The following is a 16873-nucleotide window of genomic DNA, read 5'->3' on the forward strand; positions in this document are numbered from 1 at the left end:
ACTTGCCTTGCCCCGGTTGCTGACAACCCACGCTACGCCACTGATTCAGAAAGTTCACGTCGCATGTCTTACCTTAAGCTTCGCCAGGAGAAGTTCATGATCTTGTAGTAATTTTTTGGTCTCTTCTTGATTGCTGCCGATTTCTAACAAATTTGGTACTGATTCTGCCAGCTGGAGCTGCACCCAATCCCCACACTAAAAACGCAAACAGAAACATTGTCCTAAGTACAATTTCTCCAGATATTTATATGATGTGTGTGTGTGTGCATGATCCAACTCAAAAACTAACAGTCAAGCACTTAGTAAAGTCTAGTCCTTTGATTTAATCCATGCAATGGCTTGTGAGCTCTAATCAACCAAGTTTTAGGAAAGGAAGCATGCAACATCCTCTCTGCCCCTCAGATATATAGGGCAAGGCCATAGCTCAGTGGTCCAGCATCAGCTGTGCATGCAGAAGGTTCAATCTCTGACATCTCTAGGTAGCACTGGGAATGTCCCCAGTCTGAAAACCTGGAGAGACTGTGCAGACCAGCCTTTCTCAATCTTTGGTCCCCAGACGTTGTTGGACTATAACTCCCATCATCCCTGAACACTGGTCCAGCTAGCTAGGAATGATGGGAGTTGTAGTCCAACAACATCTGGGGACCCAAGTTTGAGAAAGGCTGGTGTAGACAACACTGAACTAGATGGACCAATGGTCTGACTCAGTGTACAATTGCTTCCTGTATGCCTATGTTGTTGAATTACTTGTGTTGAAAATGGCGCAGTGCTTCAGTGTGAAGCTAAATTGTTCAAGTAAAGATTTTCAATACGACTTTTCAATTTCTGAAGTGGAGATTGACATGTGCAACATAGGGGCGTTAATTATTTGTCCATGCATTAACATCAGAACAATTCCTTCAAAGAATTCCCTCCGACCAAGTCAGATCAAATGCACTTTGTATATTCTGGATGCAATCTTTAAATAATACAAGAAAACAAAACCAGAGTCCCGTATTTCAAATCAATACAGTTACAAATCAATAACGATTGTCCTGGTTATGTTACCAGGCTGTTTATTTAATTCGTTTTAATTTAAAGTTCTGTTTTCTTCAAATGAAAAATATACACTTTCTTCAAGACTATTTCAGTGACGCTTACTTTATGCGCAACAAATTAGAAACCTCCCCTCTCCCTTCCTTTGTAATGAAAAATAATGCTTCTTGATCGGGATTGTGTGTGCAGCACACTCCCCCGTGTCAACCACTTTGTGCAGAAATCAGAGCTGAAATGATCAGACTCTGAGCTAGTCAATGGTGCTGTGCTATAAGCTCAAGTGTTTAGAGCCCTTAAGCTTACCTTCAATATAGCTATGATGATTTTGCAGTCTCCAGCCTGAACCAGAACCGAACTAACGGTTGTCGTGGAAGGTGGGCCGTCAGAACTGTCATTGCTTGACATGATGTTGTTGTTGTAGTAGCAGAACCGGGCTTCATGCGAAAAGGTTCCGTCTCCGGAGCTGTGTGAATCGGCTGGTCATTCCGAAAGGCAACGAACAGGGGTACTTGGCTTCACTCCACAAAAGAGCTCAGCTAACACCGATTGCTCTGCCAAAAGGAAAGAACACGAGGTTAAAAATAGACGCCCCCATTGAGTTTATCTTTCTTGAGAGAGGCCGGGGGGGGGGCAGGAGAGAGAGGAGAGGTGACACACCCCTAGTTTCGTTGCTTTAAACTGCTGTTGCTGTCTGGCCCCTATAAATATCAGTCTTATAAAATGCCTTGTAAGACTCTGACATCCTCTGTTTGCTAGTAATGAAGTGCTACACACTCAGTAAAAGAAAGAAAAAAAATATTTATTTAATATTTAATAACTACTGTGCCTCAGGCCTTATGCCTCAGACCAAACAATCATCCAAGTGTGATAAAATCTTCAAACAATGTCCATGTATAAGCATAAGTATATATCTATTAAGCGTGTGTGTGCTGAACTGCATGCTGTGCTGTGTTTTATTTATTTTCTTGCTTTGGAAAAAGGTTATCTGTTTTATCGTTCTGATATAAACTGCACTGGTATTACTCTTAGTAATGCAGAACAGGCAAGAAATAGATTAAATAACTACATAAATAATAAACATCACCCTGTCCTGCAATAATAGTAATAATAAAAATAAAATAAAATAAATGGGAGCAACATAGATGCCCTAAGGCAGATATACCTTTGAGTACAAAGAGTTTGGATCCAAAAGAGACATTCTAAATCACGGAGTTGGAAAGGACCGCGAGGGTCATCTAGTCCAACCCCCTGCAATGCAGGAATCTTTTGCCCAACATGGGACTCGAACCCACAACCCTGAGATTAAGGCATTTAGAGGCATTTTATCAAGGATGGGAAAGAGAGGAGATAGCTATAGTTCCCTTAGCCCAGCTTCAGACCATGAACGATTATTTATCAGCGATACCTATATCTCTGTTTATTATGAGCATTACAAAAAAAAAACCACCCACAACAAATACTCTTAAAAGGCACTGTTCCACTGTTCTTAAGAGTTTAATTCTGAATATATCCTCAGAAAGTTGTGTCGACTCTTTCCATGTGAGCAAACACAACCATCTCCCGCCAACTCCTGAAAATGGTGACCCTGAATTTTATTATATAGGGTTTATAAACTGCCTCAAGATGCTTTCATACTAGGCTGAGTATGCACGTTTTAAATAAATAACCTTTTGTTGTCAATTGTTGACCCTCACTCAGCACTTCACTTCCTAGCAAGTAACTCCTGTATTTCCTGAAATAATCATAAAATAGTAATTTATTATTTATACCCTGCCCATCTGGCTGGGTTTCTCCAGCTACTCTGGGCAGCTCCCAACAAAATAAATAATAATAATAATAATAATAATAATAATAATAATAATAAAGCAAAAAAGCATCAAACATTTAAAACTTCCCTAAACAGAGCTGCCTTCAGATGTCTTCTAAAAGTCAGATAGTTGTTTATTTCCTTGACATCTGATGGGAGGGTGTTCTACAGGGCAGGCGCCACTACCGAGAAGGCCCTCTGCCTGGTTCCCTGTAGCTTCACTTCCCACAGTGAGGGAACTGCCAGAAGGCCCTCAGAGCTGGACCTCAGTGTCCGGGCTGAACGATGGGGGTGGAGACACCGGGTGAAATCCAACTAAGTCATGCTCAAAGTAGACCCACTGAAAGCAATGGGTCTTCTCTAAGTATTACTAGCCTTGGCAATCATTTCCTGAGTTACAAGGAACCAGGCAGAGGGCCTTCTCGGTAGTGGCACCCGCCCTGTGGAACGCCCTCCCACCAGATGTCAAAGAGAAAAATAACTACCAAACTTTTAGAAGACATCTGAAGGCAGCCCTGTTTAGGGAAGCTTTTACTGTTTAATTGGTTATTGTATTTTAGTGTTTTGTTGGAAGCCGGCCAGAGTGGCTGGGGAAACCCAGCCAGATGGGCGGGGTATAAATAATAAATTATTATTATAATTATTATTACGAGTTGTGTACCTGCTCAGGGCTGACCCTTCAATTTCAATGGGTCTTTTATTCTTCATTTACTTTTTTAAAATTTGCAACTGCAGCAATTCAAATACATAACTTTTTAAAAAATAATAATAATGAATGGTTAAAGCCTGTATTCAGAACACACAAATACTCCCGCGTGTGACACAGCACGACTGAATTTATGAGATGTCTCTTTATCAAGGCGTTTCAAAGGGGCATGATGCCCGGCTCATTGGAATGAAACACGGTGCAAGGAAGAACATTTATTCAGCGCAGGGGGAAATCACAGACAGTGTTTTAACCATGCCACAGGGTCAGTACATTAAATCTATTGCTAGAAACACAGAGCATGCCAGAAACAGCCTGCGGTATGAGGCAACAGCTGTCTTGATTCCCAGCGACAGGACAGCTGAGAAAGTGAGACTGGCGTTTAAGGCCGCAGGTCGCTTGTCAGATGACAGTGTGTGCATCAAAGAAGGCCCATGCCCCATCAGGGGCATGTATATGTACATAGATCAATCACACATCTTGGTGACTTATAAGAAAACTTATGTTAGACATCCTGACCTTGCAGACACTGAATGGGATTGGTATCTGCAACTCATCTGCTAATACTTCTGTTTATTATTTAATAGTTGTGTGTTGCCCTTCATACAGATATATCCCAGGGTTTTTTAAAACAACAACTAAATCACAAGAAAAAGAATCCCTCTGTATTTTGCAAAGCCAAAAATCGTAATAGTTCCCCGGCTCATGTTTACACATGCATGTCCATCACTTGATTTCTCTGCACGTGGCTGCTGTGCACTTGGGACTAGTTCCGACATGCATGGTTATCGCTCAACGCCCACAACTTCAGGTCAATGTCAACGCAGATTTGCCATCACAGTCAGGGCTTGTCATAATCTCCTTAAATGCAAGGCTTTTCGATGGAGCGAGTCTGCATAGTCAGTTACCAGTTATCAAGGGCACAAGAATAAAGAGAAATCAAATAAGCGCATGTGTGAATCATCCATTTGTGACTAGCAGCTGAGGGTACAAACTCGCTGCCGTGAAAATAAATGTGTACGAGAAGACGAAAAGCAAAATTTAATTTCTGTCTTTTTGTCTATGATTTGATGGTTTTGCAAGAGCAGGTTGTGCACGTGTGAGACAGCCCTTCCTTTAAAGAAGGGGTGGGGAATCTGTGGCCCTCTAGATGTTGCTGTGCTGTCATGCTTGACCATTGGCCACATTGGCTGGTGCTGATGAGAGTTGAAGTTAACATCATTTAGAGAGCCCCTGTTTTAAAGGCATTGTCATCTATAACGTCTAATTTATTGCAGGGAAAGGTGATGTTAGATACCACAATTGTTCTAGCTCTAGTACATATTGAACTGGAAAAGAGCTGGTGCTGAGAAGTGCTTAAAAGCATGAAATCACCATTGGGTTGTTTCCAATGGTTGTGCTAATGGAAGGCAGTTTAAGCAACCAATTCTTCTTTTCCTATTCTGCTCTGCAGCTCCTGAAAAGTCTCTGTGGACTGTAAGGGGGCTCAACCAGACTTGCCCTTGCCCCTCCGCTTTCCTCTGGGGAAACCCAAACTTTACTACTGAATCAGAGCAAACAACTGTTCAGTTTTCTCTGGATTGGCGTTTGCTCTGGTTTAATATTAAAGAGCAGGTTTTCCCACGGAATGGGGCAAGGCAAGGGCAAAAACGCTTGGACCCATGCCTAGGAAGCACGGGAACAAGCCATGCATATTTCTAATGCAAATAAGATGGCCTTGTATGTGTTTGTGTATGTGTAGGTATTTAGTCCACCACCTAGTCCACGCATCTGTTCAAAGCTTGTGCAGCCTCTCCTGATTTGACTGCTGCAGAAAAACAGAGCTGGGTATCATCGCCAGTGGCAGACCTACATGGCCCTGAAGCTTGGACTGTTATGGGGTCCCTTCACAACCAGCAATGAGGTCTGTGTAACCACTGTTAACATCTTCAATGGAGTTGTTCCACAACAGATCACCACATTTAATAATAATCATAATCATAATAATGACTCGTACCTACGGGACCGCCTCTCCTGGTATGCCCTACGGAGGACCTTAAGGTCCATACATAGCAACACCCTAGAGGTCCCGGGACCTAAGGAAGTCAGATTAGCCTCAACCAGAGCCAGGGCCTTTTCAACACTGGCTCCAGCCTGGTGAAACGCTCTGTCTCCTGAGACCAGGGCCCTGCGGGATCTGATTTCTTTCCGCAGGGCCTGTAAGACAGAGTTGTTCCACCTGGCCTTTGGGTTAGAATCAGTTTGATTCCCTCCTCCTCTTTCTTTTTCCTTTCTCCTCCTGTGAAGAGGCTGCATCCTATTGTTTTAATGTTGTATTTTACTCTTTTTAAAATTGTATTTTAATCAACTTGTTATTATTGGTTGTTAGCCGCCCTGAGCCCGGTCTTGGCTGGGGAGGGCGGGGTATAAATAAATTATTATTATTATTATTATTATTATTATTATTATTATTATTACTACTACTAATACTACTACTACTACTACTACATCTCAGATTTTGGTTAAAACTGCTATACTGGATTATCTCACATGTCAAAGTCACTGGTGTGAATAAAAACATCCCAGGCCTTATAGTTTTTGACTTGTGCATCTCAAATTGGGTTTACTGGACCCCAAACTTTTAAGCAATGTGGATTAAAGTCACTTCTAAGGCCCCTCCAAGAACAGAGACCCTGAAGCTTAGGCTTCATTAGTTTCATAGCACATCCACCCTGGGCCATGATCATTGCTCTAAATCTTCTAAAGTCCACTGTTTATGACATAGGATTCCCTATAGTGCTTATGGAGTAGCAACAGAGGTTGGACAAGGTGGTCAATGCAAGTTCATCTGATAAGTAGCATACTCCCCCAAAATAACCCAGGCATGAAATTATGACCTAAAAACGGATGTGAAAGCAAAAAGAGAATCTGATCAGGTTCTATACTGCAGGAACTCTGGACCAAACATTTCAGCTTCTCAGTAAATAACCATGAACCGGTCTTGGGAAAATGCAGTTAAAGAAATATGCAAGACTTAATCCAAATACAAGGCAGCCTCTCTTGAACAGCATGACTCAGAGAACCAACAAGGAAGCCAAACATTTGACTGGCATCAAAGCCTCCCCTCAAGAAAGTTGTGTGCAGTAAGATAAACAATCCATAAAGGGACTCATGTAAAGGGGGAAATAATGGTTATAGCAAAAAAGTACAGTAATAAGGAAGCAATGGATAAGAGAGTAATTAAACTTCCACAGTGCAATCCATTTGGGAGCCTGTACAAACACCCTAGTATTGTACATCCAAAACACAGAGTTGATTCCCTCAGGACATTCTGTTGTTGTTTAGTCGTTTAGTCGTGTCCGACTCTTCGTGACCCCATGGACCAGAGCACGCCAGGCACTTCTGTCTTCCACTGCCTCCCGCAGTTTGGTCAGACTCATGTTTGTAGCTTCAAAGACACTATCCAACCATCTCGTCCTCTGTCATCCCCTTCTCCTTGTGCCCTCCATCTTTCCCAACATCAGGGTCTTTTCCAGGGAGTCTTCTCTTCTCATGAGGTGGCCAAAGTATTGGAGCCTCAGCTTCACGATCTGTCCTTCCAGTGAGCACTCAGGGCTGATTTCCTTCAGAATGGATAGGTTTGACATTCTATATAACTATATAATGCTACAATTGGTATAACCCCTGCTTTCCATGCAGAATGTCCCTGGTTCAATCCCCAGCATCTCTGGACAATACTGAGCTAATGACCAATGACCTGGCTCAGTATAGGATAACTTCCTGTGTTCTGTGGACAGTCTGACTGACATTTCTGCTGCTCTGCAGGTCACACTGTTACCCAGCCATCTCAAGTTCAGGAATGGGGCTAGTTCAAGTCAATGAGATAACAGCGCTCTTACTCTTAAAATAATGCATTTTGAACTTCATTTTCATGAATGTACGCATTTTAATACATGGTTTTACCTTTGTGCATATGCATTTCGTAAACATTTCCCGGCTAGAGAAATGCACTGAAAAATTCAGAGAAATGTGAATTCAAAGGATGGCTGTTTGTGTAACGTTTCAGAAAGTGGAAATAAGGTAGGCTCATTTTTACTGTGCACTGAATTTCAATGCTTAAATTTCAGCCGAATCCCTCATCTCTACATTCAGACCTCATCCAGCTTGTAATTTGTAAGCTTACATGCTATTAGAGGGAATAGAAAAATTGCAAAACGTTGGGAGGGGGTAATGTCAGCAAGAAGAACTGTAGAAACTCTGTTAATTGCCCATTTAGAGCACTAAAACAACATTGTTCCATTCTTTGAGCTAACCACAGTCCAAAATACAGGCAATTCTCAACCCACAATGGAGTTACGTTTCGGGGATAGTGCCTAAAGTCAAAATCGTGTATAGCCAAAACACATTGGGTTCGATGGTGGGAGGGATTGCCAAAGTCCTTTTTCCTGGACACCCAGCCCTTTCCTGCCCCTTTTATTATTAATTTTTATTTTTTGACAATCATGCAAAGCTGAAGTTACATGCAAGTTACATGAGTGTAAGTTGCAAGTTGCCTGTAATTAAATATTACTGTATAATTGACAATGTGATACTTATTCTGCCGAATCCTATGCACGTTGACCTAGGAGTAACTTCCACTGAACACAATAGAACTTATTGTCAGGAAGCTTGCAGCCTTGGAGCTCTTTTCAAATCCAATCGAAAGTTTGTGGTGCTGAGTTTTCTTCTTCTCCTCCTCTTTTTTTGAGGTAAACATTCTCTTATAATTCTGTGAAAGGATTGTTTAAAATAGTTCCATCTATCACCATGGAGCTTGGTGAAATATTTTGAACCAAGATATAAAAGGAAACACAGAACACACAGAAGTGTTTTTTCCCCCCTTTTTTAAAGACAAACTTATCATAAATAGTATGTGGCCTAATGGATGATTGAATTGCTAAAATGTGGCAGAATCAAACACATCTGCTTTGAAGGCGGCAGGCGCTGTAGGAATTGCTCAGACTTCTGGAAAATGTGATAGCAAAATTACTGAAGGGAACATGAGACATTTGACAGCTATTTGGGCATTGGGAAAAAAAAAGAGCTAAAGGGGATTTCAGTAGCTGTGCCAATGTTGAGCCTCACTGTGGAGTTTATTGGTTTTAACAGTTGCATTTTCCAATTATTGATGTAGCGGCTGCCCCATGAAAGAGCCGCAGAGACAACAAATGAGCTACTGCTGAATGCAGCTATGCACAGAAGCAGTGCCAAAAAGCCAAAGTAGATCAAACTGGGAAGGGAATGCCAACACCTCACATTTAGGCCTCATCTGGACCATACATACATGCACTCTCCAACATTTCTCCAATGAAAATAGGGACGTCCCATTCCATAATGATAATTTTACTGCCATATTTTTCCGTGTATAACATGCCCTCGTGTATGAGATGCCCCCTATTTGGGGGACTCCAAATTAAGAAAATGGAGGGAAATAGCCCATAGTTGTTGAGCTTTGGGGGGGCAGAGTTGTTAAGCTTTTGGGGGGGGGGTTGCAGAAAATCACTCACCCGCTTGACCTACGATGCCACTCACATGCAACACAAAGGCCATCTATCGTCTGTCCCCTCACTGGCAGAAGCCGTCAATCGCCCACCCAATTGCCACAGCAACAGTAAATCAACACCAGCCCTCGCCACGGCCACCAATAACACGCCAAATAGGCACTGACAATCTCCTGCTTGCGGCAGCAACCAATCCCACGTCCGCCCTATGCACTATCCATGTATAAGACGACCCCCAATTCTTAACTTAATTTTTTAATTAAAAAACCTCATCTTATACGGTAAAGCACGGTATTTATATCCCACACATCGTACTGGGTTGCCCCAGCCACTCTGGGCAGCTTCCAACATACAGTGGTACCTTGGGTTAAGAACTTAATTCGTTCTGAAGGTCTGTTCTTAACCTGAAACTGTTCTTAACCTGAGGTACCACTTTAGCTAATGGGGCCTCCCGCTGCTGCTGCCGCGCGATTTCTGTTCTCATCCTGAAGCAAAGTTCTTAACCTGAGGTACTATTTCTGGGTTAGTGGAGTCTGTAACCTGAAGAGTCTGTAAACTGAAGCATCTGTAACCCGAGGTACCACTGTATATAAAAAACATAATAAAACATTAAACACTTTTTTTAAAAAAAAAACTTCCCTATACAGGATTGCCTTCAGATGGTTCGAGGGGTCAGATAACTCCATACCCTCCAACATTTCTCCAATGAAAATAGGGAGGTCCTAAAGAAATTCTGGGATCAAATCAGAAACCGGGGCGGTTTCTCTAAATCAGGGATGTCCCTGCAAAATAGGGACACTTGGAGGCTCTGTACATATAAAGCAGTATCATACCACTTTAAAGAGTCATGGTGTCCCACGAAGAATCTTGGAACTGTTGTTTGTTAAGAGTGCTGAGAGTTTGTAAAGTAAAGGTAAAGGTACCCCTGCCCGTACGGGCCAGTCTTGACAGACTCTAGGGTTGTGCGCCCATCTCACTCAAGAGGCCGGGGGCCAGCGCTGTCCGAAGAAAACTTCCGGGTCACGTGGCCAGCGTGGCATCGCTGCTCTGGCGAGCCAGAGCCGCACACGGAAACGCCGTTTACCTTCCCGCTAGTAAGCGGTCCCTATTTATCTACTTGCACCCGGGGGTGCTTTCGAACTGCTAGGTTGGCAGGCGCTGGGACCGAACAGCGGGAGCGCACCCCGCAGCGGGGATTCGAACCACCGACCTTTCGATCGGCAAGCCCTAGGTGCTGAGGCTTTAACCCACAGCGCCACCCACGTCCCTGCAGAGAGTTTGTAGGAGCCCCTTATTCCCCTCAAAGAGCTACAGTTCTCAGGGTGGTTTAACAATCAATCCCTCTTCTCAGGGAGCTCCCATTAATCGAAAACTTTTAGGACCCACTTCATTTCTGTAGGTTTTAATAGTTGCAACCCACCCTGGGGGCTTAGGGTGAATAACAGAATCATAGAATTGTAGAGTTGGAAGGGACTATGACGGTCATCCTAGCCCAATCGCTGCAGTTCAGGAATCTTGAACTCACAACCCAGGCTTAAAATACCTGCATTGCTGGTGATGAAAATGGAATGCAGCCCCGTTATGATACACCGGCACGCCACACTTGGGCAGCAAAATGAGGGGGACTGTACCACTTTAGACTTCAAGCGAGGTTCACACTTAAGACGGCTTCCCTACATTAAAAACTCCCTGTGAATGGAAAACTGGAACAGCAGTGAACTGGTTAAGCTAGTTCCCTTTCTCCTTTGATGTGCTAGTTTTCCACTTGCAAGATGGTTTACATGAAGGGACGTTCAGGAACAGTACTTCTGGAAGTGGTGCAATCCATTCCACATGCATTCTATGTCGAGCTTAGGGGTCCGCTCTTCTTGTCGCCATTTCACTCGGGTAGTTGGGTGTTCTGTTAGTGCCTGCTTGTTATTAAGTGATAAACTGTGGACCTCTTGGGATAACTGGGTTATTTGAGAGGCAATACTTCTAATTTGTTGGAAGATATGCTCAACCGTTCTTGCAATTAGAGTTAATTGGGTGCTCTCCCTACTTGTTATTCCTTCCTCTCTTAGGATCAACTTGCCCCATTGTTGGATCCAGTTCTATGCTCTCACCTTGAGTATTCTCATATTCACAATCATCTTTAAGGGGAGAAAACCGGGTTTTTGTTGGAACTATAAAAGCAGATTTGTTTAAAAAGTCCTCTATTTTAGATTGTTTGGGAACCGGTGAGAGAGCTGCATCCTCTGGGTCCCTGTAGCGTTTACTAGCAGGCATAGCGTTGTGGTGGGGAGTAAACAAGGAGAGGTTTCCTTAACCGAAGAAGAGAGAAAAAATAGAAAGTGCATTCCACATGCGTGGGCCACCTAAGACCACACGGCCATTTTTCACTTGCAGCCTCTGCAAAGCAACAGCAGCAGCAGAGCTCATTGTGTCGGAAACCAAGCCACAACACTCCTTAAGATTGGAGAAGTAGTGTTGGTGTTTTGCATTGCACCTGGGCTTTGCTCCCTCCATGGGAAACTTGTTTTGACCGGTCTGATGCTAAACAACAAGAAGAAGAAGAGTTTGGATTTGATATCCCGCCTTTCACTCCCTTTAAGGAGTCTCAAAGCGGCTAACATTCTCCTTTCCCTTCCTCCACCACAACAAACACTCTGTGAGGTGAGTGGGGCTGAGAGACTTCAAGGAAGTGTGACTGGCCCAAGGTCACCCAGCAGCTGCATGTGGAGGAGCAGAAACGCGAACCCGGTTCCCCAGATTACGAGTCTACCGCTCTTAACCACTACACCACACTGGCTCTCAAACTCTCTCTCTCTCTCTCTCTCTCTCTCTCTCTCTCTCTCTCTCTCTCTCTCACACACACACACACACCCCTAACACACTGAGAAACTGCCCTCTGCCATAAATCCAGATCTCCAGACATCTTTATGTCAAAGATGGAGCATGCATGACATGGCAGACAAAACTTCACTTCTCCTTCAATCTCTTCAAGATTAGGAGGGTCAGAAATGATAACCTGAGCACCCAGATCTGAGAGGAGGCTGAGCTAGGTACAGAAGGTTACTTCCCATGACCTATTTGCAACTATAGCGCTGTTCTTTTTAAGCAGGGTCCTTAGGACAGTGCTATAATTAAATATGATCTGTGTTTCACTTTGGGCAAAGCGATAAGTCAGCAAAGGATGAAAGAAATAATACTGTATAATATAATTCCTTTAATTAAAAAGAAAAGCAATACAGCAAATCACATACCTCTTACATGGTGATTTTGTTTCATTGACTAGGAAAGGGTCAAGGTATTTATACCTGGATAAATAATTCTGTCGGCAGAGTTGTTTGTTTGTTTTTGCAGCAAAAGAACGAGCTATTAAATAATCATTTAATGTGCAGACATATATGCCTTGCCAGCCAATGTGGATTGTGCACTTAAACACAAAAGCACACTAAGCAAAAAATTAGGCACACTAAGCAAAACAAGAAAGCCACATTCCTTAATGGATGGAAAGCTGTCTCTGTGGATTCAGATTTTAGAATCCAATTTTTTTTTTGGGGGGGGGGGTGATGAGAGGAGACATATAGACTCCACTACAGCAATCTTTACAGGATGTTACTCTACAAACATTAATTTCACACGTGAAATTAATTGCCAGAGTACGGGGAATGATGAATACATTAAAAAAACCTTAAATACCAGCAGGGTATTTTCTGAATTTATTAGTAACTCTTACTTTACGGGGGGGGGGGGAGATGATATACGGACAGAGTAAGATCATGTTTAAAACAAAGCTAGTTCTGTGTTGCTCTGCACAGCTTATTCAAAGTTTGTGCCAGGGAGAAGGATTTCTGCTAATAGCGAGTGTGTAACATTTTTGGGAGTTTTTTTTTGTTTGTCCATTTAGTGAGCTAGGATATAAACGTGAGGCATTTGCCCAACCTCTTGCCGGAAGCATCTAACAAGTGTGCCCCACTGACCCCCTCCCTCTCTCCACTCCAACTGTTAAATTGCCCAGCATAATTTAACGAGATTGAAATCCACATAACAATAGCAGCGTATCATTTTACTTATCAAAGTAATTCCTTCTCTGCTCTTCATAGTACAATGACCCCCAGCTTTCTGTCCAGCTTTCTTAGCCAAGCTGTTGTACTAACAGACAGACTGGCATGCAGCTAGCTATCCATAATAATAATATTTATTATTGTTATTTATTGTATTTATATACAGCCCTATACTCGGAGGTCTCAGGGCGGTTCACAGAACAAAATCAAAGTATAAAACAACAAAATATATAATCAAAATAGAAACAACAACCCAATAGCCACCTCCCAAAAAACCACATTTATTAATAATAATAATAATAATAATAATAATAATAATAATACTTCTGTAAAAGGAAGAGAAGGGATGTGGGTGGCACTGTGGGTTAAACCACAGAGCCTAGGACTTGCCGATCGGAAGGTCGGCGGTTCGAATCCCCGCGACGGGGTGAGCTCCCGTTGCTCGGTCCCTGCTCCTGCCAACCTAGCAATTCAAAAACACATCCAAGTACAAGTAGATAAATAGGTACCACTCCGGTGGGAAGATAAACGGCATTTCCGTGCGCTGCTCTGGTTCGCCAGAAGCGGCTTAGTCATGCTGGCCACATGACCCAGAAGCTGTACGCCGGCTCCCTCGGCCAGTAAAGTGAGATGAGCGCCGCAACCCCAGCGTCGGACACAACTGGACCTAATGGTCAGGGGTCCCTTTACCTTTTAGAAGGAAGAGAAGCTTTAAATCCAGCCAAACCAAGTCCTACCATTGGGCAAAGAGAGACAACTTCCTTAGGTGGCAGATGCTGGGGGGTGGCAGCAGCAGCTGTCCATTCCCCTGAGTCTCCCCTCCCAGTTGCCACATGTCCTGGGCTCCCTAATCTGACACGCTGCTTAATGTGTGATGAAGGAGGCTATCCCATCACCACTGACTACTATCCCAGACCCTCCAAGTGTCCCTGTTTTCCAGGGACTGTCCTGGATTTACAGAAGCCATCCTGGTTTCTTTCTTTTTAAATCCAAAAGCCTGATTTGATCCCAGAATGTCCTGCTGTTCCTTCGGACATCCCTGTTTTCATCAGATAAGTGTTGGAGGGTATGGAGTTATGCGACACACACACACACACCCGAGCCGAGGACATAAGTAACTATGTAACCTTGAGAAGACATCTGAAGCATAGCTGTCAACTTTCAGATTTGAAAATAAGGGATCAGCAGCCTTGAAAATACGGGATCAGCAGCCTCACCTGTCCGGGGACAGTCTACGGGATATCTAATAATCCGGGATAGCAGCGGGAAGCAGTGGGAAACGGCGCTGGAATAAGGGAATTTCCCGCAAAAAAAAAAAGGGAAGGTTGACAGCTATGATCTGAAGGCAGCCTTGTAAAAGGGAAGATTTTCCATGTTTAACGTCTTATGCTTTGATATATGTTGGAAGCCGCCCAGAGAGGCTGGGGCAACCGCCAGTCAGATGGGTGGGGTATGAATAAAATAATAATATTAATCTAACCCTATTTACATCAGAGAAATGTTGGAGGGTGTGCTATCTAGTCCAGTCAGCTTCCGTGAGTGTAATATGAAGGTGGGGGGGACCTCAGGCAACAAAATGCCTATGGTTGGCTTTTGAACGAATCCTGTCAATGTAACATTTACTGAAAAAACAAATGCAAGGCAGTGAATTCCTGGCAAAGGCTCGGTGCCACATGTAGGCCAGTCGACTTTTCAAAGTTGGCTGCTTAGCTATCACCAAACAGCAGGCAGCTAAAAGGTTTTGAATTTACCTTACACAGAGCTAACCTCCACTCTCTCTCTCCAACGCCTCAGAAGCTGCATGCCAGGACTGAGCACAGCCAGAGTCACCACACACAGCCTCTGGAGATGCCATGGAGGGCTTTGAAGATAAGGAATGGCCAAAATGTGGGTAGAAGCCACAATTATGTATGAACTAACCTGCCAACTATGTGCAGCTAAACCCTCAGGTCAATAGAATCAAAAGCCTCTTACCACACACTTGGTATCTTTGCATTTTCTGAGATTCTGGAAGTGAAAGAACATGCCCCTCCTCAATATAAATACGTTACTGGTGCTTCAAGCATATGTAATTCGCTTCACTCTCAGTTTCGATCCACTTCACTTCATGCATATATTAATCCAACTTTATCACCGATGCTTTTTTATATAGGAGCGGGCTACTCTTTAATTTTATTAATTTATGAGTCAGCTGCCAAATGAGCCTTGCTGCAATTTGCAAACATGCTGTAACAACAACTAAACATATTTTAAAGTGGTGCAAAATAACTGAAGACAGGTTCAAAGAGAGCCCCAAATAATGTGTTACTGTCATGTTATTGCCCTTCTACAAGTTGGTTTGCTCTACTCTGGGGGTTTTTTTTGGGGGGGGGGGGTATTCAGTGCAGTTTTCTCTTTGTTTATATGTCTTGAACCCCTGGCCTACCTGGCGGCAAGTCGGTATGTCAAGTCCCCAGTCCAGCGTCAATCCATGGGTCCAAAATCCAGCATTGAAAGTCCAAACTGAACCACAGTCCCACAGAGATCCTGGAGCATCCAAGCTGAGGCCCATCAACATGGGCAGTTGAGGAGACAGAGCATCTCAGTCCTGCTTCCCTGTTGGACTTTGCAGGCTGATTGCAGCACCTGGGCCTGATGAGGCAGTTGCCCTCACCTGCTTCAAGGGAGGAATCACACTCCTCCTTCCAGAGCTAGCGAGCCCCACCTGGCCAGCTAGGGAGATGGGCTGTGGGCCTTTGTCTGCCTCAGTCTCCTGGAGCACCCTGCCTGCTTCTCCCTACGCCGCAGAGCCCACCGTGTTCGTGGAGACAGGGGCCCCTCCGGCTCTGGTGATGGGGCCTGCTGCTCTGGTTCCTGTGCACTGACTTCCATCCCCTCGTCATCCTCCGTCACCCTGTGAGTACTTCCTACACCAACCTCTTCTTCCCCATCCCCAGCTTGTCCCAGTTAGGCCTGCCATCTTTGTTCTAGCAAAATACAGGACAGGGTGGGATGGAGCAGTTGGGGGGGGGGCATTTTTCCCCCATCTGGTGCTTAAGTGACTTCAAAACAATCATTCCAATCTTTTGCAGCCTAGAAGGGTGGCCCCCTCTGTAATTTGTCACAAATGCTCGTGCATGTATACATAAATTTGTGAATTTGTGTGTGCTTGGCTACCCAGAGCTTAAATGCATGAACTTTCACATACCTTTTCAAACACATGCATTCAAAGAGGACCCCTAACTTAGCACGGAGGAGGTGGGACCAGCATTGCAGGGGGTTGGACTAGATGACCCTCAGTGTCCTTTCCACCTCTACAATTATATGATTCTATGAAACCGAGGACAAAACTGTGTCAATACAGGACATGGTGTTTTGCATTGAAATATGGGACGCAATCCTGTATTATACAGGACAATTGGCAGCCCTAGCATCCCGGCTACACCCCTCGCCAGGATCCTCTTCCTCCTCCCCGTAGTCCTACCAGCTCATGACATAATGTGTAATTTTTTTAAAATCACAAAAGCTGAGATTCACAATGAAACTCTAGGCAGGCAGCGAGCACTGGCACAATTGCTTACCTGCTGAGTAAGGGGGGGCCCATAGCTGAGAGACTGCTGGCTCTATTGCTCCTCCTGTTTCAGCCTCTTTACAGTGGTACCTTGGGTTAAGTACATAATTCGTTCCGGAGGTCCGTTCTTAACCTGAAACTGTTCTTAACCTGAAGCACCACTTTAACTAATGGGGCCTCCTGCTGCCGCCGCACCGCCGAAGCACG

General features: G+C 44.0%; 1 protein-coding gene and 1 long non-coding RNA gene across 8 annotated transcripts in view; one reads left to right on the forward strand and one right to left on the reverse strand.

The window, feature by feature from the left end:
• CCDC141 (coiled-coil domain containing 141) overlaps positions 1-1901 on the reverse strand; it is a 110294-nt gene extending 108393 nt beyond the window's left edge. For 4 of the 7 annotated variants that reach the window (XM_083405294.1, XM_083405296.1, XM_083405291.1 and 1 more), the window contains exons 1-2: positions 1339-1617; positions 73-195 (exon numbers count right to left, since the gene is read on the reverse strand). In XM_083405294.1, the coding sequence (XP_083261420.1) occupies positions 73-195; positions 1339-1440 (225 nt within the window). In that variant the 5' untranslated portion in view covers positions 1441-1617. Of the gene's footprint in view, positions 1-72; positions 196-1338; positions 1652-1692 lie in introns of those variants that run through there. The other 3 variants (XM_083405295.1, XM_083405292.1, XM_083405290.1) reach the window with 2 other exon arrangements.
• A 3661-nt stretch (positions 1902-5562) lies between these two features.
• The window catches only part of LOC310665533, a 229526-nt gene continuing 218215 nt past the window's right edge, over positions 5563-16873 (forward strand). Inside the window, exon 1 of the long non-coding RNA XR_014505510.1 lies at positions 5563-5631. This is a non-coding gene — a long non-coding RNA (uncharacterized lncRNA). The remainder of the gene's footprint in view (positions 5632-16873) is intronic.

The sequence above is a fragment of the Podarcis tiliguerta genome (genome assembly GCF_965153285.1).
Source record: "Podarcis tiliguerta genome assembly, chromosome: 1".
NCBI classification, from domain to species: domain Eukaryota; kingdom Metazoa; phylum Chordata; class Lepidosauria; order Squamata; family Lacertidae; genus Podarcis; species Podarcis tiliguerta.